Source organism: Sphaeramia orbicularis, chromosome 14 (assembly GCF_902148855.1).
Source record: "Sphaeramia orbicularis chromosome 14, fSphaOr1.1, whole genome shotgun sequence".
NCBI lineage: Eukaryota > Metazoa > Chordata > Actinopteri > Kurtiformes > Apogonidae > Sphaeramia > Sphaeramia orbicularis.
Genome location: NC_043970.1, coordinates 23,250,702 through 23,278,144, shown reverse-complemented (window position 1 = coordinate 23,278,144; position 27,443 = coordinate 23,250,702). Strand labels below are relative to the sequence as shown.

Here is a 27,443-nt window from a genome sequence, read left to right as displayed (position 1 = left end):
TGACAAATCTTAATTGAAATTAATCTTTACATATTGTCATAGTGGTGTAGACATGTTTATTTTGCATATTGAGTGATCAGTTCAGCAGTGAGTGAAAAGAGGAATGAAAAAAATATAGTAAGGATACGGTACCACAGTGACAAAGTCACCTTAAAAAAAATCTTACTTTTGTGTTAAACTGCATGTTTGATAGTATAAGTTTTGTTTCAGTCTAAAAGAATAAGTTAAGGAAGAAGTTCTTGTTAAGGGTCAAGTATTAACCCTTAAAGACCCAGTGCTACCTTTGTGACTGTTTCCAAATAAATTTTTCTCTATATTCAACCATTTTTAAGTGATTTATCACCATTTGTGGTAATATTATCCTCTGTATTTTGTATTTTTCCAAGTAAATCATGTATTTCTCTATATTTAATTCACTGATCATGGATATGTTCATGAAAACTCCAAAGGTTATTATATCAGAAAAAGAAAAAAAGTAAACTTTTCAGCAAAGATATCAACAACTGAATGTAAAAACAAGTGTCTCCATCCACTGTCATTAACCCAACTCCATGGGTTTTAGTGGTGAATCAATGTTGTAGAACAGTGGTGTCAAACTCATTTTCTTTCAGGGGCCACATTCAGCCCAATTTGACCTCCAGAGGGCCGGACTGGTCAAATAATTTAATAGCCTAAAATAATGACAACTCCAAATTTTTATAAGCAAAAAATAACATTAAATTAGGAAAACATTAACATTTTACAAACTATCAAAACCAAAAAAGATGTGAATAACCTGAAAAAACTGACATTTCTGAAGAAAAATAAAAAGAAATAATAAGAAAAATTTGATCCATATTATGCCTCAACTTATGATTAATACATGTACATTACAGATCAGATCTACCAAGACACAAAACAGGCAGAATATTGTTAAAATTGCACTTATTTTTCTTTAGACATTTCAGGTTGTTCATATTTGTTCAGGTTATCGACGTTTTATTATTAAAGGATATCAGAATTCAATGTTCTTTGCAATAAATCAAAGAGAAAGAACTGATGTTGCCATTATTTATAGGCATAGTGCCATTATTTTTTCTTATTAAACCAAGAAGAACATTTGGAGTCATTATTTCTAGATTATTATGCTAGTATTTTCGACTTTGACACCCTTGACTGTCAATATCTTCTGCACTTTGCAAATTCATCTCACAAGCCAGATTGGAACCTTTGGCGGGCCGGTTTTGGCCCCCGGGCCGCATGTTTGACACCTGTGTTGTAGAAGATGACGGTGTTTCCACGTTCTCTACAGAGCCTCTGAACATCAAAGTGGGTCATATCTGATTATAATTTAAATCTGAGAAACTGCATTTTTACCTCAGTTGTATTAACATGTACATTAACATTGTAACATGTATTGAATAGGATTAGTGGATCCACAGGTATTAAACAGTTTAGATCAGTACCTGGTTTGGTTCATTATGGGTTAAAGTCACCTGCAGTGACACCTACTGGTGATTTTTAGAACTACATCTATACCTGATGGGGCATGTCTCTTTTTACATGTAATGTGCTGTGTGATGGCTGAAGCTTTTCATCACTTTGCGTGACAGTGGATTTATGCATTCTTATGATAATGTACCCAAGATCAAATTATTTAATCTTTGCAATTGTAGAAGACTTAATCAAAATCACTGTTAAATGAAGTCCTTGCATCCACCAAAGTAAGAATAAATTAACCCTGTTGTCTACTTTTAACCCATACTTACAGTTGGAGCTGCATTAGAGGTACAGTACAGTGTTTTTGTTCGATCTACACCATTACACAATCAAGTTTAACTCCTTACACATGTATATAACAATATTAAACTGGTGGTAACATTACTGATAGATAATATTTTACTGAGATGTGATGCACTTAAAAGTTTTGCTGTCGTGACCTGCAATGTATCATGGATTAGCAGTTTGCATGCCATACAGAGGGGATTAAGTGCACACGTTATTTTGTTGTTTTTATGTCCATATATCCATAAATGTCCATAAGTGTAGCTTCAGGTCTTTGTTTTGTAAATAATGTCTGCATATTTCATACTTGTTATTTAAGATCCCATATTTGTAATCTGCCCATTGTCGCACACCCACAAACACACAAAAGTACACACAAAAGTACAAGACTGAGTAGAGACTGTTTTTCCAATATACATATATTTCATGATGTTCATCAATATAATAAGACATTGATAGATTTACACTACAATTATTTTATGTACTTCGGTTTTTCATTCAGTTTCCTCTCCTTTAAGTTGAGTCAACCTTGTGTAATTTCTAATCCCATACCAAATGACAGCACAATAAATCTATCAATAAATAAAAGCAAACAAAAAGAACAAAAGAAAAGAAAACTGAGCACATTGCCCATGATCCTCCAGTCCCGTCCCTCCTGTAAGGCCAGAAGAACAGGGGCAATATGGGCCTTCATCCCAGAAACCCCAGTCCCGAAGAGAAATGAAAATCTTTCCTCAAAAATAAACAGATTTAAACAAAAAAATATATCTTGTAGATACAAACGGCAATCTGATGTAAACCGCAGAATCATTCTAAGCATTCTGGACAATTTAAGGTAAAAATACTTTTTTCCATTAACATCCCATTTTCTTTACCTTTACCCATCAGTGCTTACACATAAACATTTCTGTGACATCTGGAGTTATTACTAAATTGATGCAAAAGGAAAAAAAACACAATATTTGGTTCAAATAAAACATGTTAACATATATTACGAAGAATATTGTATAATTATCATCATCCAGTGAACATTCAGAGACTCAAAGGGTTCCCTCCTGTGGCTGCATTCAGCCCATTTGGGGGTAAAAATAAAATATGGGGAGTATGTACCCCACTTTGCATCATATTTAATTCTTTGTATAAGTTTTAGATTGACTATTGATTTCACCCGCTGATAGTCCATTTCATTCTGGCTTATTCACTCCAAGTCTTAATTACAAGTTCTTAAGTTGTAACTGAAACGTGGAAGAGGTTCTGAAAATATTCATTCACCCCCAAATGACTTGAACATAGCATTAAGTTGAGATCCCTGAACAATTCTTAAGGTTGACATAAGACAATATTCTCTACCAATTCATGTTCCCATCCCACCAAATTAACAAATCACAACAGAAAAAGTGCCACGGTGGTAAAATATAGGCGCACTTCTTTTCATACAGACAATAAAGCAACAGAAAAAAGAGAGCACTCACTTCATTTTCACCATTGTGACCAATTGGCTGAGCACTCACAGGACAACAGTTGGATTTATGGAGAACACAGAAGTCCTACCCCAATCAGTAGTGTTATGTCACTTCAGTCCACTGTGTGGTTAACTCCTGCAGGATGGCTAAAAGGACAAGATTTGTAACCCTAGGATTATTTGATATTGCCATAAAACCCAATTTTACAGTTTGATCATATTTGTCCTATATTTTGGTAAATTGCTAATACCTTAAATCTGAGGATATAGGACCCCCTAACCCCCAAAACACCCCCATATTACAACACCAAACAATGCAGATTTTTTTTTTAAAGCGTTTTTCTTAGTTTATGTCTATTACCTAGTTTATACGTGTTTTGATTTTAAAACTTGGCAGCTCTATGGAGACAGAAAAAGAAGAGTTGTGCTATTTATTAGTTATAGGATCATGTGTCTACAAAGTCATTGCAGATTAAAGAAATTCTCAGGACCTGGATAGATGTGTTGGGGGGAACCGTTTTTGACTCTTGAAGCATGCGGTCCTCATGTTTTGGTTTAACTTGCATATGTTAGAATGGCACACTCACAAACAGTGTGTAAGAGTTCAAAGGTCCTGTACTCGGTGACAGACAGGGTAAGGGTAGAAGATATTTTCAACAGACTAGGACTGTTTGGACAACCTGTTTCTACTCGCTTGTTTTTGATGGCAATTGGCAGCTTAAGCATTAAAATCTGGTCTTTGGTAATCTTCTGCAGTTTACTTTTGAAGAAGAACTCGTGGGAGTAGGTTGTAGGATTAGGTTTGTTACAATTGGGGATCTTCCAAAGAGAACTGACCGGCAGATCTGTAACCTCTCTGCTTGTGTAATTCAGTGGTCAAGGAAACAACGTGCCCGCACTCTGAGATTTAAGCGACCTAATCTGTTGGGATAAACTGGGGATATTCCCAAGACAGAGCTATTCTAACACACACATAAACACACACCTGAGCACACACAATCACACACACACACACACTGTAGGATTCTGTATCAGTGAGTTGAGCAAAAGGGGGCAGGCTGGTCTATTCAGCTGGTGGGGAGAATAAAAAGTCATGTTGAAAGAAGACAAGGCTACTAAGGCTTTACACACACTTATATTAAAATACTGTAAGTGGTCTCTAGTGCTTTTCAGAAACTGTAGCCTACACTCTAACAAGATCTAGAAGCTAAATTTTAACATCGCAGGATTATAAATAGTAATCTTGAGCTGAGTTGATAATTATGCAGCAATGCAGGCCTACATACTTCAGTTTAATAAAAGCCAGACCTGTTTGTATAGTCAATATTATCAGCTTGTGTGCACAAGGCCTTAGTGCGACAGAGCATTTGAGAGTCCATAAATCAAGTGCATTGCTTCGCTGATAGACGCAGCTAAAAGTTTAGTAGACACAGGAAAAGATGTGGAAAAGTATAGTCGAATAGTTCAAGATCAAACCAGCGAGGACACCAATGAAAGAAACAACCGCAATAACAGCCTCTCCCTTGTTGCTTGGCAGTGTATAACGCATAGAGCGGAATTACAAAAAACACAGCAGACAGAGGTAAAGAGGAGCTGACTGCTGTTGGCAGCAAAAGGTACTGACTGTACCCTTCCTCTTCACCTGTCTGTTTGACACAAAAATATACTATAATAAAAAATATATTCTATCATATTTAAAAAAGAAAAAGGCCTTAACTAGAGGGAGAAACACTGAGACAGAACCACTGCGCTAGCTAAACACTAGTTTGTTAGTTTGCTACTAGTTTTAGAGCAATCGCCTCTTGTCTTTAGGTGTAAATTTCGAACTAGCTGAAATTTCGTGGACAGCTTAACTAAACCCCAGAAAGCTGTGAATTTCTCATTTTCCTCATCAGCCTCTGTCCCTGGTCCTGGATTTGCAAAATAAGGCGGAATCTTCCGTTCACATATGTGCTCTTTATGCGGAGAGTGTTTGCTGCACGAGGATCTCCTTTGGCCAGGCTATTGACCAGCCAGACAGCGCCATCAAAAACAAGGTTGTTTGTGCATTTTAAACAGATTCCTTGTCTGCAGTCAGCCACTCTCCCTACACAAATTGAAAGTGTAAGGGTGTGTTTAACTGGAAGTAATCTACGTTATCGAACAGGAGTGTAACTGGATACTAAGGCTTTTTGTGTCCATGTAGGCCGGTGAGAATTTACCTTTTTGTTATGGAAACAGATGTATCATAATTAATGCAACAATACCATTGATCCCCTAGCATTAGTTACTTATCAAACCCTCGTCCACAGTGACATCGCCACAGTATACTGTAAGTGTTTGTTAAGATAACATCACTGAGATTACAAAATAAAATCATTTGGACAGAGTCAAATTCTAATCCTGTCTATCCTAAACTTACCCTTACAGATATTTAAGTATCACTATTTTCTCTTATGGTATGTAAGACCAACATTTTCGACACAAGTTTCATAGCATGTCTTTTTTTAAAAGATACTTACACTTACATGTGCTACAGTAAGAGCTTTTGCACTACACTGCAATGAAGGAATGTTTTCGAAATAAGACACTACGTAATATTTCAACAAAAAAATAAACATCTACAGACATTGGTCCAACTGTACTATGGCAGTTTTAAATTATCAGAAGTTATTGAGGTGTTCAAGCATGCTGAGAGGCAGAAGAGTTTAGAGCTTTTACAAGAGACTACAGCTGAGAGTTATTCGAGGGCAGAAATGTTAAAATAGAAACAAGTCCTGAATCAAATAGAAAGGACTGGGAAGGATGACAACTAGAGATTAATTTAAAAATTCATGCATTATTTGTATGTTGATCAACATCAGTGAGAATCTAATCTCTCAGTAAGCCAGCAAGTAACTAAAACTCCTGATAATATCACACTATAAAAATACGGAGCTGAAAGACCTGATGGATAGACTAACTTTGGGGAATTTTACGGGCAGTTTTTGTCTGAGTCAGCTCCACTTTTAAGCTGCGATACTTTCAGTTAAGGTTTTAATTCGCTGGCTAAATTTAGACTGACTTAAGAGGCAGAAATGTCACAGGTAAAATCAATCATTGTTTCCTTAGTTAAATGACTTACTCCACTGTGCAAATACACCAAAAATAGAGAGTAAGCTGGGGACAGACAAATGATGAGAACATGCAAGATACACACTTTGAATAATAGGCAGTAGTTAACGCTGAAGCATACGTGAAATTAATACAAAAATTAAAAAATACAAAATGCACACACGCACACGCACACACACCTACAAAAACAGTATATATCAGAATAAAAGTCTACAAAGAACTATATATATATATCAGTTATGTAACAATTATCGCCAATCGTTGTTTCCTTTTCTGTTGTTGCATCGTCACAAGTGTTTGGTTCTCAGTATGGCATGTTAGAAAAGCCAAGAGTACCCAGAAAGGAGACAGGGCCACAGACTCACAGGACAAATATTGACAGGGGTCCAGAGGCGAGGTGGTGGAAGTGGGGGAGCCATGGGGCCCTGAAGGGTTTAGGGGTGTTATATCGAGGCTAACCAGGGGGAGATATATAATAAATTAACTATCAGTGATCAATTCATCATCAATTTGAGGGTTTTTCTGTAGCAAGGAAGTTGGGATCAGACTGGGGTAGGAGCAACTCTTCTTAGGTGCTGAAGTACACTGGAAACAGAGAGAAAAGAGGACATGAAATGCAATGATATATGATTTTTATGCTATAGTCAGTGGGAGCAGAAGTGACAGTGACAATATCACTGATAAGAGACATTTGCCATAAGAAATAATTTTAACTTTTAACATAGTGCACCTTCAAGTAGAGTAACAAGAGTGGATTCTTACCAATAATGACGATGAGGACAATCACACATATCACACCCAGGATAATCATCATCTGTGGTCAGATTAAAAAAAGACAGAAAGAAAAAAAATCATTAGAAAAACAAAGCATTACAGAACATCCTGGTTTAAGATCCATATTCAATTCACTCCATCTGTGCTAACATTGTAAAACCAACTTTTAAAAGCCCAAATACAACAGGTTTGACACTTTTAACCATGACTGAAGCAAACAAACAGGAATTTAGAAAATAACAACCTTCTGAACAAAGAACGGTTAGCCACAAACAACAGCCCAATCATCTTAAAACTCTCTTTACATATATTTATACAGAGCAGTGGGAGCATAATGGGTGTTGAGACAGCATGTCATTTTGTGAACAATACATGCGACAGGTTTATAATACATGTAAGATTCTAGAAACACAAACACAAGAAATCTGTGTATACAACAAAGGCCGACTAATAACAAAGTGGTTCAAAAAGCAGGTACGTCTACAAAGACAAAACCTGAAAGAGCCAGTTGTGATTTGAGTACAGCTTCAAAAGGTAAAGATCACAGAATCTTTTTTATATTCAGTTTTCAGTAAATTGGAGCATCAACGGCCTCCCTTTTATACACATCCAAATGCATATGTACAAGTCAAGTCTGTATTCTCACCTTAGCATTCTTCCACCAGTATTTATTCTTCAGTTTTGCAGCACTGGTCTCAAACTGAGAGGCTCCAGCCTGCAGGGCATCAGCCCTATCGTCCAGTTCTGACAGCTTCTGATCACGCTCCAGAACCTTATCCACGTTTACACGCATGATATCAACCACCTGGGGAGGGACACACAAAGCAGTTGGAGTTTTGTTTCAGCTGTGGACGCAGGATGACTGTCTGCGGACGCCCATTAGGATAAAGTTCAGCTGTCTTTAGTCTCACTTAGATGGAAAGTAAATGCAAAAGAGACTCGCTTACAAGACATTCACCAAAAACAGTCGTAACACTTAAGCCTCACAAAGTCATTGGGTTTGTAGGGGAAGCTTTACTCACCTCATCCACCTGTGCCTGTGTCTGCTGCAGACGACGGTTGCTGGTGAGGTTGGGAGGGGGCTGATTCCCTCCCTCTGGTGCGGGGGCTCCAGCAGCTGGGGCAGACCTAAGGGTGAAAACATTCACTGGTTGAGATATAGTACTGCATACGTCGAAAGCTGTAATTGTAAATGTAAGAAAGCCTCCATACATTAGACTAATCACAGTCATTTTAACACATAAAGTTAATTTGCTTTCAGTTTCAGTTAGTTTTAAATGTGCAATGCATGCTAATTTCTGACAGGAACGCTAATTTAACTTGTTGTAATCTCCTCTATTTATAACAAGATTTTAACACCAATGGTTAACACTGTGGCAGGCAGATAACACTCCTTAATCACAGGAATACAAATGTATTTTGTACAGGACAGGATTTTTCAGAAATAATACTGTGCAGCCAGATGTTGTAGAAGATTCCAAGCAATTAGGTGGGTTTTTTTTTTCTCTCTCTTTTTTTTCTTGTCATTTTTACTCTTTCCTCAATCATCCAGTTCTTGTAACACAAGTTCACAGATTTGCAGTGATGACAAAAAATCTAGTTGTTTCTCATGTCATGTTATAATGTTTCTTCCATGCTGCCTTTTCTTTTAGCTGCTCCATGCAGCAATAACAACCTCAGTGAGTGACAGAGTGTTTAACTGAGCATGTCATTTACACTGAAAAATGAACAGTCCATGAAAAATGCCTCGCTGTCATGTATACATCTACTGGTACTTGGGCTCTTTGCAACAAGAAAGACAGTTATACCCCATAAATATCAAAACATGCAGAGAATTTAGCATTTGCAAAAAGTATCTTTACAACATTATACATTTCTAAGGCTAACCAAAAAACTTGAGCTTGTTTCTATAGATTTTAGGCTGGAAAATTACATTATGATACTTGTTTTGGGCTCTGTGTGTCCATTAATAGACTGATCTTTACTAATACTTACTTATTCATACTAAAACAAAGATATTTAAGGAAAACAACCATAAGTTTATATGACATAATCAACATTCCGTGATAAGTTGAATGGTAGTACTCCATGTGACTGATCTACTCTACAAGTGGGGGACAAAACTCTGTATAAAGGTCACCTTTACACGCTCACACATAACTAATCCTCTAACAACAACAAATCCTTTTGAAATAGTAGGCCTGATGGCACTGCTGGTATACTTCACTTGTTATGACTGGAGTGATTTCTATATTAGGGAGGAACTACCCGCATTAACTGGCTCATATACAGTGTATTTGCTAACAAGGAAAATCAGAGCATCACAGTGTGTATTATATGCAAGAGGTTCACACTACTAAACTGAGCTTCGAGCCTCCTTCCAAAGAGACTGATTTCTCACCACCTTCCTGGACTGGGCTACCATTTTGAAGAAATTATCTGCCTCGGAGATTAAATGTGCTAAATCTTACATACATATGATTTCTTACATACTGGGAAACAACTGACAAAAGTGCTGATCAGCTGATGTTTTCTATGTATATGATAAAGTGTTATTAAACATATATATTGGTTTATATACACTTATACCCACTCTTTTAGAGCAATACAGATATACTTTATGTTATTACTAGTGTACATGGCAATTGCTATATTGTCTTGATCACCTTTATTTATTAATGTATTTGCTCTGATATTAGTTCCTTGTACACATACAAATGTTTTGTTTTTTCTTCTGGTCGAAACAAATAAATGAATGAATGAAAAAAAAAAAAAAACAATAGATTTATAAATCCCTTACTAGAAAGAACCTGAAAGCAAATGTTTTGTCAGAATTAGAATCAGAATGAGAATAGTTTTTATTGCTAGGTACAGTAAAGAGCACTTTTACAGTGCAAGGAATTTATCTTGGTGACAGGTGTAAGCATAGTGGGTTATAAGGCAGCAAAAAGAAATAAATAAAAGGAAACAGAGAGAGATGTAGATCTGGTAGCTTTCAGACAAACATTCCTTTTAGGTAAAAACAATGTTCTCATTAACCCCCACAATTTCAGATTTTGACCCAAGACTGCATTTTGGAAACTCTAGGCTTTTTTGACTGAATTTTTCTCAATTAGTGACTCAAAGTTGGCGAAGTAGATAGATAGATAGATAGATAGATAGATAGATAGATAGATAGATAGATAGATAGATAGATAGATAGATAGATAGATAGATAGATAGATAGATAGATAGATAGATAGGCAGGCAGGCACGTGTCTTTTTGGGTGGTCACTGTCATAGTAAAGCAGCCTGTCTGACTTTCAGCACTGGACAGCGACATTTCAGTACCGGACAGCGCCACACCAGCCTGGGCCAGAATCCGTGTGATCCTAGTCTCACTGTCACAGTCTGTTTGATGTTACTGAACTGAAACGTAGTCCACATGACTCATTCTTTCATTTTCTGACCACACAAAGCCTCTTGTGGTACCATAAAGAAGAAAAAAAAAACATCACGTTTCAGAGCTAGCACGGCAGGCCTGTAAAAAAACAACAGTGGAAGCATATACGTCGAGGGTGGGGAGGTTCCGGACTGAGGAGGGATTTTAATCACTTGGATGAACAATCAGAACATATTTTACAGACTAATCCTTGTTATAAGCCACAGAGGAGAGCTTCTAGATGGGCTGCGTGTTTTGGGGACAGGCCATTTCAACGTTTTAAACCAAGACAGACGAGGTTGTCACGGCCATCTTCCTTTAGAATACCTTTCACAGATCTGCATGAAACACAAGGTGGGCGAGTCGGGGACTGGATAGGAGACATTTTACGCCATTAAACCGGCCCTGGAGGAGCGGGCGGCCTGAAATATAGTCAGATATATAGCTGTCCGCCCTCGCACGACAATCGACGACATACAGTAGGAGGCTAGGCTATCCCCACCCCCCGCTGTAGGTTGCAAATATCACGTAAACTAGGCCTGAGCCTTAGTCAGAGCTAATAATACCACCGTGTATGAGCAGGTTTACGCAGCATTCATCGAATAATGTGGATGTTTCCTCAATTCAACAGGCTATGCGCATATACAGCCTTGCATTTGTAAAAGTGCTTATGATTTGTGCAGCATGCCCTTGCTGAATGAATTAGCCTAATCGTCACCTGAGGTTAGGCTGCGTAAAAATAACCCGGAACCTGGAAACGTTAAATAACACCATTACATCCTTTGTATTTTTTATTTCTCATGTATGTTTTCCTCTTAAATACATTATAATTAGCCTTTAGGTGATAGCACAGAGAGTGGATGTCCTTCTCAAACCAGTCCAAACTGGAAAAATGCGTGCGTGTCTGCTTCAGTGAAAAACCCAGAGACAAAAATGAAAGACAGGAGGTGAAAAACGGTGCTTCTTTATCGTGTAAACGCACAAATACAGCTAATAATGACTTTAATATGAGATAAATCCGACGCTTCTTTCTGCTCCAAGGTTAGGCCGACATGTTAGCCTCCACAGCCTGGGTTATTTATTATCTATCAGAATTTAAAAATATATAAATAAATAAGATGAAATATAAGGAATATATATAATTGAGATATGTTGTGGGTGTTGACGACCAGATGATCAGAACTAGGATGTTAGAATTTAACAGCAACGAAACGCACGAATCCATTCAGGGAGCTTATAGTCAGACAGGACCGAGTATATTTATTTGAAAAAAATATATATGTGAATAAATAAAAGATCTACACATACAGAACGAAATAGATGCTGTACTCACATTTTCCTGGTTGTATTGGCTGGACAGCTGTGCCGAAATCCGGACTGGAAATGTTAGCGCGTGTAAGTGGCTGGCAGATGGATGTGGATTGCCTTGTGCGCTCCTCTCTACCCTCTGGCACCCTTGCGTTGGTTATTGTGGCGTTTCCCTGCCTATATATCCTAGGAGGAGCACTGGCTTCAATCTGTCCAGTCGCTATAAAAGCTTTTTTTTTTTTTTTTTTTTTTTTTTTTTTTCTTTTTTGTATTTTCTACCCCCCTCTTCTTCCTATTTCTACGGCGATGCGGCACCTGCAGGCTATGACAAGAGCCCGGCGCTGTCAGAGTCCCTACAGTAATGAAGGTGTAATAACCAGCCTGGATTAGACGGACAAAGATGGCTCGGTGACGTCAATCGCAGAGTTTCATGTTGGAATGGGTGGCCAAACATCACAAAAGCATCGTTTTAAGGGTCAAGATGGTGTGGTTGTGTCTGCAAATATGTTCATAAGGGCTCTGAGAGTGTTTGTCTTCACAGACGCTGAATGTCATGAGCACGTTTTGGTCTAAAGCGCCTGTAAAGAACCTTATTTTGATAGTAAGTCTGTATGTCAACAAAATGGCGTTTGTCGGAAGGGGGTGTGGCCAGCCGCGTATTAAATGCCTAGTTATCATAGTAAATATGGGCTGTAGTAAAGATAAACTGAGCTCAACTAGTGTCAAGATTTTATGTTTGAGGTTTTTCCTGTAAATTCTAACACTTTTGTTGGATGGCTGAAAAAATGAACCTTTTTTTAAGGAGTGTGTTCTCAAGATGGCCCCTGGGACATGGGGCCCACTAGTGTTTCAAGAGGGGTTTGTCAGGATAAAGTGGGAAAATGTTATGTCATTTGAATCTGTGGGTGGAAAAGAATAATATGAGATTTCCAAATAAGGAGGAGAAACACTTATCATATTCAAACAGGAAAAATCTAAATATACACCCCTGACAAAATGCATTTACTGATCTAAAATGTTTAATATCTGTTGATCCACTTATCCTATTAATACATGTAAATAATTTGGATAAAATGCAGTTTGTCATGTTTTCATCATCATCAGATATGACCTCTTTGGATGATCAGAGGCTCTGTAGTGAACATGCAAACACCATCATATTCTTTAACATTGATTCATCAATAAAACATGTTGTTTGACAAGTGATTGTGGTTGTAGATGCTTGTTTTTATTTTTATTTTTTGTTAAAAGTCCTTTTTTCTTCAGTTTTTCTCTGTTTTGATGTAATAGCCTTTTAATTTATTCTGAGCTTTTTAAATGTAGAGTTGAAAAAATGTGTATTTTACCTGCTCCTATGTTCATGTCCTATGTCCTGTTTGCTTTAATTTTATTTTTAAATGAACTTCTCTTTCACATTTTGCTGTAATGCTTTTAATGTTTTATGTAAATCATTTTGAATTGTTTTGTACATGACATATGCTATACAAATGTACAAATATACTTGCCCTGCCTTTTTACAAAAACATGCAATGTGTTTTACATGATTTCCTTGATTATGCACAGTCTCTTAAAACCGATGCTATTGGATTAGAATGTCTCATACTCTCTACTGATGACTGTTGAGGACATAAATAAAGAGTATGTTGTTAAATTGTTTGTGAATAGAATAGAATAGAATAGAATAGAATAGAATAGAATAGAATAGAATAGAATAGACAAAAAATTGTTTCTTGTGTAAAAAATATTCCACACATTCAACACACGCTGAAGAACTTATATCATGATCACTTAATATACGTGGAATTTTTTATTTCTTTCTCTTTGTTTTCATTGTTCATAACCATAGGGTGATAATCATACCAATATGTTTTAACCACAATTTAAATAAAATGTTCATAACTGCTACTTTTCTGTGTGTTACCTGCACCACATGATGGTGCCAAAGGACCACTTTGTTTTGTTGCCAACACCCCTCTTAGCAAGATAATTTAAATTTTATTCAGTTTCAAGATTTAGCTTTTATTTTGATCAGGTCTCTCTTTGCCTTATTGTTTAGAAACAGAGCTGGTGTTTACATGCAGCAAACATGTAAATCATGTTCAGTCCTCTGGTCATGATGATGTTATTTTTACAGAATGAAAAAAAGAACAAAAAAGGGATTATTAAAGGATTATCACTCTGTGCTTTTGTGCCTTGCTACTGTTGTTCTGATTCCGAATATTTTACATCTCCATGGGTGGCAGAAATGTGTAGTTTGTCTTCCCCTGCGTCTGATAGTTAGTTTTCAAGTTTTACAAAATATGGTAATGTATTTTGATATGATTAAGTTATATACAATGAACAATCTCAGATATTTGGGAGAAAATATATTCAACCCTTAACTAAAATAACACTTTAAAATATTATAGTGAGGAGGATATATTGTGAACTCATCACTTCCTACAGAGTCCAATGACCTGTTTTGTTCATTGAGAATGTGAACAAATGCATCGTCACGTATAACCTGTGCCAATTACTCCCACCCTGTGGATGAAGAAAGAATAGAAATGCTGGAGATGTAGATACATTACTTGCACCGTACCATGTAGACATTTCTTTATCTATAATTGATCAAAGTCTTTCACTCTGAAAAATTTAAATGTACATGAACACTCTGCACTCACAATTACTCTGCTCCACAGTAAAAGTCCAAAATGCTTACATATTTGGGTGTTAGTAGAGCCAACCGATGAAAATAAAATGTCTTTGCGTCATGCTTTCGTTACTCTTCATTATTGTCACATGTCAAAATTCCAAAACTGCTGCTTCTCTTTAAGGTAAAGTTTCTCAATTCAGGTTGGTAACCTATGGGCCTGTCATGTAGATCTGTATAAAATATCACAAGTGAATGCAAAGTAATGACAGAAGGCCACAACAGAGCAAGGGAATTTAATTTTTGTTTAAAAGTGCCTTTACAGTATCCCATGAGGTATACAATTTTGGTAAAACAAGACAATAGAGGTTGCCAGTGACTGTTTTTGTGAATATGACATTATCATTCCATGGAAATAACACACATGAACAGAGTCTCAGATGCATGGCACAGTCAAATGAGAACAGAAAAACAACGATGAACCCAGAATCAGTGTTGTGCATGATGAAATCCTTACATTTAAAAATGTGGATTTCATTCACAGTTGTGGTCCTGTTTTGCATTTTCTCACATTCAAACAACCACAAAAGTGTGTGGCACCAAAAGCATTCCATAATCACCTAAAAGCCTGAAGCACACATGTCAAAAGAACCAAATGAAACATCCCTGGTGAGGCTTTTTACTTTCTGAAATAAACCTTTCTACATATTGCTTTTTTTTTCAGATACATACACATATACAGGTTACATTTGTGCAAAGAATCTCAATGACAATGACATTTACTAAAAGTAAACGCATACACATCTGGGACATCACTAACTGAGAGGTTTTGTGTAAGGAGTGATATTGCGCTGCTTTTCGGCAAACAAAAGGTATTATGTTGGAGTCAGACATGTGTCAGTACACCCATGATACTGGAACCCACTGAGGGGAGGAGGTGGCACTCTCCATGGCCTCTTCCACACCTTTCACACTTTCATCTACGTCATTGTTGACGAGAACCACATCGAAGAAGTGTCCGTACGTGGTCAAAATGGCCTCAGACTCTTTCTGGATCATCAGCAGGGACTCCGTCTAAGAAACAGTAGCCAGCATTAGCAGTTATCGAAATGTAGAGTTTGTGGTTGTAACATGTTTAATATTCATACAGAGAATATTCACCTGGGGAGCCGTGGTGGTGGGAGCGATGAACACCACAAGAGGTGCAAAATCAGCAGTCCGCACTACTTTCAACGTCTGCATGCAAGAAAAAAAAACAAAAACAGAATCTGTGATTGATAAACATTGATTTTGGGAATTAAATACATTAATAAACAAGTGGTGCCAGGCACAACAAACTCTGCCCCTCGCACATATTGTAGCTTATTTTGGCATCGATCCAGCTGACGTCATCATGCATGTGGTGATGTCAGCATATCAACTGCCTCTATATATGTTTCCAAGTTCCAAGTAAATTGAAACAAAATGGATGTTTTTATAGACAGTTGAAATTTCGCCCATTATAAGTAAATGGGAGAAAAAAAGATTTTAAAAAATTCATAAAAAATTTTAACTTTGACCTACTGTTCCAAAAATGTAATCAGATCTATTCTGGGTCACTGGCAATCTATAAACCCAATTTGGTATGAATTCAACAAACAGTTTTGCTGCTAGACTGTTAACAAACAAATATACCAAACCAAAAACAATACCCCTTGCCTCCCCTTCCGGGGGCAAAATAATGAAGGGGAATTAATGCCATCCTTATATAGTCAAAAGCAGGTTTTTTGTTTTTTTTTATTTTCATATAATGCAAACTTTGATTTTGAATCTGTGGAAAGTTGTCTGATAATGCTTTCACATTCACATTCTGCTAAAGAGAGACTGTTTCTTTGTGCTCATCATAAAGCAGCATTTATTGCAGCACAGACATTTTGGATCCAAATCTGATCTTGCATGAAAATCTAAACTTGTCAGTGTTTAACAGATTTAAAGTTGACTTTTAGGGAAGCAGAAAATATTCATGACCAGATAAATTTAAAAAATAAACAAGGTCCACATTTATTTATAGAAATTCAGTGAATGTGGGGGGTAATAAAGCACATTTTTTAATGACATTCTTGAACCTTTGAAAACTGTATTGAATTCAAACTGGTATTTAAAGCTGTGGTGCTTGACTTTTTTTTTTGCATCACAAAGCAAAAACAAAGTCCATAAATACCTTACAGCATATCGTCTTTCAAGTATTCTGAGGACATGAAGCTTTAGCATCTACTCTGGTTTCTTCAGGTTTCTGTCTAATCACACATTTTTTCAGGCAGGTCGGAAGGTTTAATATGTGACTTATAGTTGTAATTACAAGTTGCTCATCAGATTCTGTCAGATGCAGCCTGGACATGGTCCTATAATTCAATATCTTAATATGGAAGCTTAGAAAAGTGGCTTCATTTTTCCATAACAGCATGAAATGCAGCCAGATCATCTGTACTTATAATACGTTTTTAGCTTTGGACTGAGAGCTGCAGAGGGGAAGTGTGTATTTTCACATTCTGGTGTTTCCTACAGCTTTAATGCAGTATTTTATTTTAAGTCCTATAACATGACTGAATGAAGTCTTCAAAACTGCATATGACTTTCGTCACCAATTTTTCATCAGATCTGTAAAACCCAAGTCATAGCCTAAGTATCATGAATCCATAAGTCTTTTTGTGATTACGCACCTGAATCTCTTCCCTCATGGCAAACAATTTCGAAGTGCACTCCACCATAAACAATCCATTAGTTTACAAACAGAGCCAGGAGGTCACTCAGGCATTTTGGATATTTGTCGCGATGTGCACTGTGGGAAATGGAGTTCCACGCAGCTGCAGTAGCAAGAGGCAATGAAACCGTTTCCATGTTTGTTGCCGCTGCGGCCATAATGTTTATTGTTCATTGTTTATGGTGGAGTGTACTTTGAAATTGTTCACCACAAGGGAAGAGATTCAGGTGCGTAATCACGGAAAGACTTACAGATTTGTGATACTTAGGCTATGACTGGGGTTTACAGATTTGATGTAAAATTGGTGATGGAAGTCATACGCAGCTTTAAGTTTTCCATCTAATTATGCAGAGTCTGACACGGACATACAGGTCTTTTTTTGTTTTGTGTCCAGCCTGCACTGTCTGAACAACAGAATTATGGTTTTTAGAGTAGGTAGAAAAACCAACCTGTGGCTCTATATCCAGCACCGCGATCTTGCCTTGCTCATGGATCTTATGAATGGTCTCAGTTTTGGTACCAAACATATTTCCTTGGAAACTGCCGTACTCCAGGAGCTCATTCCCAGAGATGCACTTGGTCATGGCTTCATTGGAGATGAAATAGTACTCTTGTCCGTCTTCCTCATCCTTGCGTTTGGGTCTTGTGGTATCTGTAAAGAATCAAAGATCCAGACTGAGTCAGTGGACGCTTTCATGTGAGATGTGAGATACTCCTTTGAAAATGAAGGTGGTTTTACTCACGTGGTGCAGGGTAGCAAAATTTCTCAGGGTATTTGGTCAATAAAGCATTTTTGATATGGCTCCTTCCTACACCAGGTGCACCTAAATGGACAGATTTTTAGATTTTTTTCATGTTACTCAAGCAGAAACCTTTCCATGGCCAAGGCACACTCTATATATGAATATGTGTAGTTGAGCATAAGATTCATAATGCTTTTAAAAAGGTGATATCAGAGAAAAAAGATGTAAGTAGGGAACTTACCAATCAGCACCAATGTTTTTCTGTTGAAAGCAGGGAGCCGGACAACCTCCTCATATGAAATGACATCAAGCTGATCAAAAACTGAAATAAATAAATAAATAAATAAATAAATAAATAAAACAAGTGGTCCCAGGCACAACAAACCCCAAACAAAGAAACAAACAAATCGAACCAAAAACCAATACCCCTTGCCTCTCCTTTGGGGGGCAGGGTAACAAAACATGAGGCGTCATTATTCAGGTAACATCCACAACGCATGGATGCAGTGTTATACTCACCGGAGCTGTGTTTAGCCAAGTACTTGTCTTTGCACTTCTTTTTCTTTCCAAAGGGGCTGCAGGATGGAGTTCCCTCTCTGGCCTTACTTTTACTTGCCACCCTCCTGCATTGGAAACAGAAGTTCTGGCTGAGCTCAAAACAGTTTCTGACTAAGCTGATGTAACATGTTTCACTGTGAGCGTGGATTCACACCACATGAAGTATCGGCAGGAACAATATGACTGAACTGTTTACCATTCTTGCAGCTCTGGGGAGGGTATGAGTCCGGCGAAGTCTGCAGCGCTGCTCTCCACTCTACCTTGCCACCAGTTTGGATCCTGCTTATTGATGATCTGAATGATGTCTCCAGTTTTAAACGTCAGGCCTGCCTCTTTACACGGGATCAGCTCATCCTTAGTCGGGTCATACTCAAACTGGGCCCTCATGTACATCTACAGGTAAAGGACATGCTGTAAATTCCCTTGTTATTGTAAAAGAGCTAATACGTATTCTTAATATGAACATTAATAACCTTTACAGCTAATAAATAATTCCACAATTCTTGGAGAAATTGGAAAACACTGTCTGGTATCTATGATTTTACGAGTCCAGTTTAACAAACATGCAAACTTACCATATATCAAATTAAATGCTCTAAAACTACACGATCTGGTTGACCTTAATACTCTTATTATAACGTATAAAGCCCATGACCATATGCTCCCCTACAGTCTACAGGAGATGTTTGAGCCCAGGCAAAGTAATTATAATTTAAGGGGAACTGAAATCTACAAGAAAATTAAGTGTAGAACAAACATAAAAAGCCAGTGTATCTCTGTTAGAGGGGCACATCTGCGGAATAATGTGGAGCAAAACTTAAAAATGTCTTCTTCAGTTTGTGCATTTAAAAGGATGCATAAATTCACTATGATAACAAAGTTTAGAACATTATAGAAGTACGCACAAAATAAGATATTATTGTAGTTCATTTGTTATCATGATAAGAAGATGCTATCATATTTATTGATCATTGTATTTGGAGAAAATATTTAAAGTGCATATAAATATTATAGTTTATATTAAAAACGGTTGATTATGCAAATCGGATTGTGTATGAGGTGACAAAAAAAGTGTATATGAATGGTTTATATGGATGTTTTGTGTTATTGTAAAAAATATACAGAGGAAAATGTGTGTTAACAAAGCAAAGGAAGCGGATCTAATTTGATAATTAGTTTGTAAAAAAGGGGGTGGGAGTCGATAAGTTTTACTTCTTCCCACTCCTTTTCGAGCGCAGAAAAATTGTATTCATTTATTTTTATTTTTTTTATTTTTTTTTTTTGGACCATGTTGTATGATTCTTTGTTATCTGATGATTCTATGTGCTTGAAATAAACTACTACTACTACTAATATGTAGAATGTAGCTAGACTGTGCATTTGCATTGTTTGAGGTTGCTTTAATGTCTAATAATAAGAAAACATCACAAATAAGTGCATATATGTAGGTTAATGCTGTGCCTTGCTCACTGCTCCTAATGTGTATGCTATGTGCTACGCTAATACTAGTGCTAGGTGCTGTGTGTGTATTAGGATGTGTCAAATGCATAGACTGAGTTTCCTGAGTTAACCTTTAATTTCTGGAATATCTGAAACCAACAAAAAATTATTAGGCTTAGTTATTTATTGTATATCGTAAACTCCACATCCCAGTGTCTCAGAGCACCACTGACCATCATCAGAAAGCCAACAGATCTATGAGAAAAGTACACTCACAAGAACAAATATTCAATTTGACACTTGCAGAGTGCATTCACATTCTGCAAATGTTAACTGAGTAAGTTACCCATTACAAAGAATATACACAGTCATAATATGATATGATATTGTGAAGCTAAATTAATTATGTAAAGATGTTTTGAAAAAGGTTGAAATGATTTCCTGAAGCTGAAGTTTTATTCAGTTGAAATTACATTAATTATGTTTCATTTTAGAGTTTATTTTTATATGGGCAAGTATGTAGAATCGATTGTTGCAACAGGCCAAAGTATTTATAACTTAAGCCCAAGTCCTTCATAAAGAAAATACAAAACATATTAAAACACCAAATTTGGTGCATAAAGTACATTCTGCTTATACTATACTGTACTATATCATTATGTCTTTCATTTACTATTAGAACAATTTAGTTTTGGTACAAACTTTGATCATGTGTATATTCTCCTCTGGGTAAATTAACATATAGTTAGTAATGCATTCATGAACATTTGTGGTTTTCCCAAATCATCCTGTTGGTGTATTCCAACAATACACCAGTAAGTAAACCCAGTGGGCTGATCTGGGGGACCAAAATGTTCCTTGGTATTAAACTACTTAAAGCATTTTAACTAGACCTACATCTTAATGGACTACAAGCTTTAAAATAGCCTGCCATCAGTGACCACAGCATAGACAGAGCATACTTTATAATACTGATCCATGTGGTTAATGCAGCCAAACACTCTGTTGGATAATTTATTATATAGTAATGCATGCATATAGTAATTGTGTATTGTTTTGGGAGTTGCCGACAGCCATTTTCAAGTCCCAAAAATGGCTGCTTGCTGCAAAATATGATGTGTTGTGGCCAATGGATGGCAGAATGAAACACACTACCCAAGTGTTTCACCTCTAAAAACTCAACCTAATATAGAGTATGTGATATTCTTTACATTCATACTAATTTATAGTCACCTTGTTTGGTCATTGATTAACAGAAGATTCACCTAATAAAAAACAAAATATTGTTTAAAAAGTTTAACACTAGAATCTGGTTTGAAAAAAAACAGCTTCTTTTCTGTTTACACATGCAAATTCAAGACAAATCAGACAGGAAAGAAAAACACAGAAACCAAACTGCAAACAGCCGTAGGCTATACAGTTAGTCAGTTAGTCATGGCATTACCTCACAAGCTCGAGATCGACTCTGCAGGTTGGGAATAATCTTCATCGTGACGACTCCATTTGTTTCTTTCTGTATGTTAAGATGACAAAGACTTATTTATCTTGAAAAATGAGCAATCAATATCTGTGTTCCTTGAAAAACAACTACTAGTTATGATCATACCAGGATCTTTTGCAGCTGATCTACAGTATGGTTTGTCACACTCTTTCCGTTGATCTCAGCTATTTCATCGCCTTCTTGTAAAGATCCTATAGAAAGAGGAAATCAGAAGACATGAAGTTACCTCCTCAAATGTGTACTTATATTATATTATAAAGTACTAGCAAATAATGTCATAATTTAAGGCAAGAGAAGCATTCAAAAACAAGAAATAAAATGCAATTGGGCATCAATACACTATAGTAATATATACAGAAACATATATTTCTAATAAACAGGATCCCTGTACACATCCACTCACTGTATAAAACTCCAATTTGCACTCTGTACATATTACAAATCCACTGTAAATCTCAACCCATTGTTGTCTTTGTCTCTAGTCGAATGTTTGATTATATTAGGTCTATGTTTAAGTGTGTTTGGGTTGATGTTAAAATTGTACATCATGGGCAAAGAAAAACTAAAGCCAAATTCCTTGTATGTGTTCACATACTTGGCCAATAAAGCTGATTCTGATTCAATATACAAAGGAAATTGTTTTAATACAGATTACAACTTAAAATGACAAAAACTTTAGTCTCATGTATATGTATATTGTACACTATACAAGAAATCTAGTTTATAACTAATGAACTTAGATAACTTACTATTAGACACCACAGCTGGACTTTGGACTGATAAAATATTTGCTGACTGAATTCATTTGAGACACTTTATTGATGCTCTTATCCTATAGTTTCTAATCTGTTTTCCTCCACAGGTGCTCAGTGGCGGGTACGTTTAAAGACCACATCAGGCTCAGGACTTGTCTTATCCCTGCCACGGAAGCATACGACTCAGCACCATTTAAATCCAATAAATATGTACAGAATTACCTTGTCTGTGGATCATTCCCCCGTGCAATATTCTGGCCACAGTGCATTTTTGTTTGTCGTTCAGTTTCAGAGTGACCCCCTGCAGACAAAGACCGAATTAGAAGGAAATGACCAATCTGAATCTGCAAGTTAAGCATTTTCGTGTGTGTGTAAATGCAGAAACATACCATCGGCTCTGAGGGATTTTTTTGAAATGCTACTTCTTTCATCCTGGTCAGCTCTGTACCATTCATATGTCCAGCACTGCCATTGGTGTAAACCTCAGCCCCCTTGTTTTCGTAGGTTTGCATATCTACCTGTTAAAAAAGAAAGAAACATTAAGATATATTACTAGATCATATACCTAAGGAAAATACAGAATCTGGAAATAATGAAATAAACAGATACAAAGAATTACTATCAGTTCATTTCTTCAGTTCAGATCATATTCTAATTTGGTTTTCCAATAGCAGCAGTAAAAGCTTTTCACTGATGCCAACAGCTATGTTAAATTTGCAGTTTCAACATATGTTTAAGGTTAAAAATTAACCCCGTGTTGTAACACCTGATTAACCACGTTCAGTGATCTGGTCGACCAGGTTAATGTGGTCATGGATACCACCAGTGTCATCAAAGAACAGCATAGATGTGAGGAAACTAGTTCTTGGACAATCTTGCAGAAAGTCATATTGTTGATTTTGCAGGAGTTTGTGATACTAGTCAACAAACAAATAAGAGGCCTAAGGCAGATTTTGATGATTTGTGTTCTGTGGGTTCAGCTAAAATGACCCAAATTAAGTGTTTAAAATAGGAAATCCCTATTTCCATGAAATGTCCACGTTACTGCTATAGTGTCAACAAAGCTGACCTTAGTGTTGCAGTCTGTAGAACAACTCAAACAGGAGATCTGCACTTTCTAACTAATGTCAAGAAGGTCATTGATGACTAAATAAAGAACACCAGTCACGCAGTACAACTGTCCAAGATAAGATATCCTTTAAATTGGCATTCTGGGCAGGAGCGCTCTTGTGTAAGACAGAACAATAAATGCGTAATAACAAAAAGTTCATAAATTAGTCACTACACTGACTTCACAGAAAAGATTCCCAGCATCAGCACAAAGTTTGTGTGTGAAAATGACACATCAGCACTGCCTCGGCCAAAAAAAAAAGAACGTTTTCCAGCATCAGCACTACAATGAACCAATAAATGTAATTTCTATCCAATATGACAGTGACTATGAATGAAATGCAAAGAGACATTTAGATTCAAAAGTCACTTCCCATAAGAGTTTTGACCCATGTCTTCTTTACTGAAAATGACTGAGGTTTTTTTGTACATATCATTTTAGCTTGCCTGACTTCTGAAGAACCTTACAAACTAACATATTTTAGTCTGTCTACATGGTTAGTTGACAAATGCTGAATGCAGGGGTCGTGAAAGCTAACCACTTGCTTATTCTTTGTAACATGACACTTATTTACCAGACTGTGAGGCTGCACCCAGAGGGACTATTTGACAAGGGCTCCCATGGTAAACAGATGATATTACAACTTGTTAGAAAAGGAGTCTGTTCAGCAATCCAACAATCTGACTACAGATGATAAAACAGCATCATAGGATCTACTCTGACACACACAGATATTTATCTGTGACCTCCAGAGAAAAAAGAAACCTTTGAGTCTGAGGGTCTTTCAGGGACAACCAGGAATTGATTTTATGGATGCTGAAATTGTGGTAGAAATTATGCAAAAACAATCAGACCATTAGAGGAGGCAATGATCATATGCAGACATTAGATAGATAGATAGATAGATAGATAGATAGATATATGCACAATCATTAGTTTGTTCTCCGTCAAGAGATCTGTTTTTTTCCCCTTGAGCTGCAAAACATTGGATTCAGTCTGAATGACAGTAACAAAGGTTAACTCAAAAGGTCAGATATTAATTAGATTAATATCTGATTAGATTATCAGTGGAATGATCTGCTTTACACATAACTACTGAGGTCATTAGAATGCATCAACAGAAGAACTTTCCCACCACTCAGTGCCAGAAACATTTGCATGATAAGATTTAAGGCTTTTTGTAATTCAACATATCTCTTCATCGTTTTCACAATAGATTATAACACTGTGTTCCTCAAGATATCAAGGTGCAACATGATTAAAGGTAAGGCGAGCCAAAAGGTCTGTATTTTTAGGGTTTACGTCTTGCTTGTCACTTTGTTTTAATCAAATTTCCTGGCCTTCTGTGAGAAAGCCACCCATGTTTCTATCAGTGGGAGGCAGGAAACCCTTTCAACTCCAAGGGAAGTTTTGGGTGTGGGGAAGCAGCGGGATAAACAAACAGCTTGTCTGAAAAGGAAAACATATCCAGGAAAGAGTTGATTGTTTCCTTTTCTGGAGATAGGCACTTTAAGTCGATCAACAGGATATGCTGACTGTATGTAAAAGAATAACCTGTGGATAAGATAATACATTTAACACAACATGATCTGCTGTGATTACATTAGAATACACTACAATGTGCCTCTTCTCTGTGAAATAAATGTGATTGACCTTTCAGGCCAAGGCACGTTAATTATTAATACTGTCTTTGCAGGGATTTGGGTGGGTGCACTGCCAAAAACAAAAGTTATTGATCTCTGAAACACAGCACAAAAGGAGGAATCAATGTTTTGCCTTTACTGGACTCTGTCTTTTAAGAAGGAAAAAGAGAAAACAGAAGCATTGTTAGGCAATCACAAACTACTTAGAACACAAACTGTAAATCAGATTAAATAGATGATCCAGGGGCTGCGAGAAGGGCTAATGACAGCAGCTATGTGCCTGAAGAGAAACCCAGACTCTGTATTTCGTGCTAGGCTTAAAATCCCTGAAGCCATACTTGCCTGAACCTGCTTTGCGTGTGAAATTTGGGTTAGTATGAAAGAAAAGAGTTAAGGGAGTAAAGAGATATGGGTGAAATATGAAAAAAGCTGCACAGAGGGATACATGTGGATTTGTGTTGCCAGAGTTAGTCAAGATCTTCCATTAAAACTGAGCTGGAACACACAGAGTCAAACTACCACTGCCTGTAATCACTTATGATAACACTGGTCAACAACAAATTTATTGTTTAAGTTTTATGAGCTGATTTAGGATAATTTTGGTGTGCTGAATCCAAAAATCACATTAACTTTGCTCAATCAGGTCAACTTTCTGAACTATGCTACATATTGGCTTTTTAACATTTTTGCTTACATTTATGGGCATTTTCACATCATATGATAGAAAATTCTTTCATATTTCTTGCAATAAACGAGTTCTGAAGATTTTACTTTTGCCAATTTATAATTGTTTTTTTCAATATTACAGGGGAATGAAATGGCTTCGACTAGAAGATCTTGCAAAAATAAGCCTGACGTATTCTGCTACATCTGCGGTGAATACACCACTGTACCTAACAGGAATCAAGTGATCAAATGATTTTTTTTTCTCTTAAAACCTATTTTGGGTGAGAACTACATAAAACATCAACTGATAAAGTCACAAAAATGTAATCAATTTTGTGAGAAGATCAAATTTTTCAAAATCAAATTAGCAAAAAAACGTCACCTGATTGAGAAAAACAAATGTTATTTTTGGATTTAGTGGTGTAAAATGGTCCTAATTCAGTTGAAAAACCCTAGACAACTTTCAAAAAAACATTTTTTTGTAACCCAGTGTAATAAATCCATAAAGTACAGTTAATCACCCATTATCACCCATATACTAAAGTGTGCACGCACATAAAAACACATGGACATCCACAGTATGATAAAGAACCACGTGAGCCCCCACTTAAGATCCACTGAACAGGAGAACAGTCTGGCAAGATTCCTGCTGGAGGCTACGAAACTGCAAAAAATGCTGAGGTCAGGAATGGAGTTTCCTCCCTTCACTGTTTCCCCCCAGTGGCTCAGTGCTGACTTATCACATTAAAAGAAGAGCAGTACAAAGAGTTCTTCCACTATTACTGACAACAGAAAAGATTGTTGAATAAGAGGCTGTTGAGCTTCTTTGTAGGCAACACTGTTCTGTCCCAGTTTCATAACATATTTCCAAACACACTGTGTGAAATCCTGGAACAACAAGTGGCAGATCAGTACAAAAAAAAACAAAAACATGTAGTAAACAACCTTACCATTACCATCCTCAGCTGACTGTTAACTAATCCCACTGAGGCCCTGCATTCTGCAAGAGTCAAACTGCATTACACTGTTTACAGGTTGGGCTTCTTTTAACTCTATTTCTATCTCTTACTGTTGACATGATAACATTATAGGTGTGTGCAGTGTCAGCTGTCTCCTGACTCATACATAGATCTCATGCTGTGGGTCTTGCTTCTCTAAATGTCCAAATATTGCAGAAGTGAATCTGCCAGTGCAGTGTCTTCAGGTTTCCAAAGGCTGACTGTGCAATGCAGTTCCATTCAGAGGAGTTCCAAGCCCTGATTTACAAAGAGAACTCCATGTCCTTTGTCTTTCTTTGACAAATCCACACATTTAATCACTGCACAGTTATTTTTAGAAGTCTTGTAGAAGAATAAACAACAGTCATGTGCCCCCTCTCTACTTCCCGGAAGCAAATGTATAGGCTACACCAAAATATAAAGGGGGGAAAGAAGGTAGAAGTGTACTGTACCTTTTCAGACTTTGGTTTGTTTTGAAGAAGCTGCTCCAGGTACAGATCGGAGAGGGCTGTCCGGACACTGTTGACAGGCTCCAGTATGACAGCGGGTTCGTTTTTATTGGATTTTAACGTCATCTTTGCCTGTTAGCTTAAAAAAAAAAAACCCTGTGAGCCCGATGTGCCCCCGCTCAAAGTCCACAAGAGGCTGGACAAAAAAAAAAAAAAAAAAAAAAAAAAACTGCTGCGAAGGAGAAAACTGCTGATAAGGGGTCCTGAGGATGTGATAAATCACCTTAAGATAAAAGTCCAAGGTTGTGATCAGCAGCAGGTGAGATACATATGCTATCTACTGCGCAGACACCGCTGACAAAGCAAGTAAACACATCACGGACTG

The 27,443-nt window shown here is 36.9% G+C and overlaps 2 protein-coding genes across 3 annotated transcripts; both read right to left on the bottom strand.

Annotated features, from left to right (window-relative positions):
- Positions 1–2,165: 2,165 nt before the first annotated feature.
- Positions 2,166–12,347, bottom strand: vamp2 (vesicle-associated membrane protein 2). Its single transcript, XM_030154743.1, has 5 exons — positions 11,848–12,347; positions 8,116–8,221; positions 7,740–7,898; positions 7,082–7,133; positions 2,166–6,904 (listed from the first exon to the last, which is right to left on the bottom strand). Coding segments are annotated over exons 1-5 (336 nt in total). The 5' UTR covers positions 11,850–12,347; the 3' UTR covers positions 2,166–6,887.
- Positions 12,348–14,734: 2,387 nt separating this feature from the next.
- mpp1 (MAGUK p55 scaffold protein 1) lies at positions 14,735–27,443 on the bottom strand. Of its 2 annotated transcripts, none has more exons than XM_030154338.1 (12): positions 27,062–27,443; positions 22,581–22,712; positions 22,414–22,492; positions 21,542–21,627; positions 21,380–21,448; positions 18,692–18,888; positions 18,457–18,560; positions 18,179–18,259; positions 17,938–18,018; positions 17,644–17,846; positions 15,616–15,690; positions 14,735–15,528 (listed from the first exon to the last, which is right to left on the bottom strand). In XM_030154338.1, the coding sequence occupies exons 1-12, from the start codon at positions 27,182–27,184 to the stop codon at positions 15,352–15,354; spliced, it is 1,407 nt and encodes a 468-aa protein (XP_030010198.1). In that variant the 5' UTR covers positions 27,185–27,443; the 3' UTR covers positions 14,735–15,351. The 2 variants fall into 2 exon arrangements, with proteins under 2 accessions (XP_030010198.1, XP_030010200.1); XM_030154340.1 differs by having other exon boundaries at positions 22,581–22,709; positions 27,062–27,441.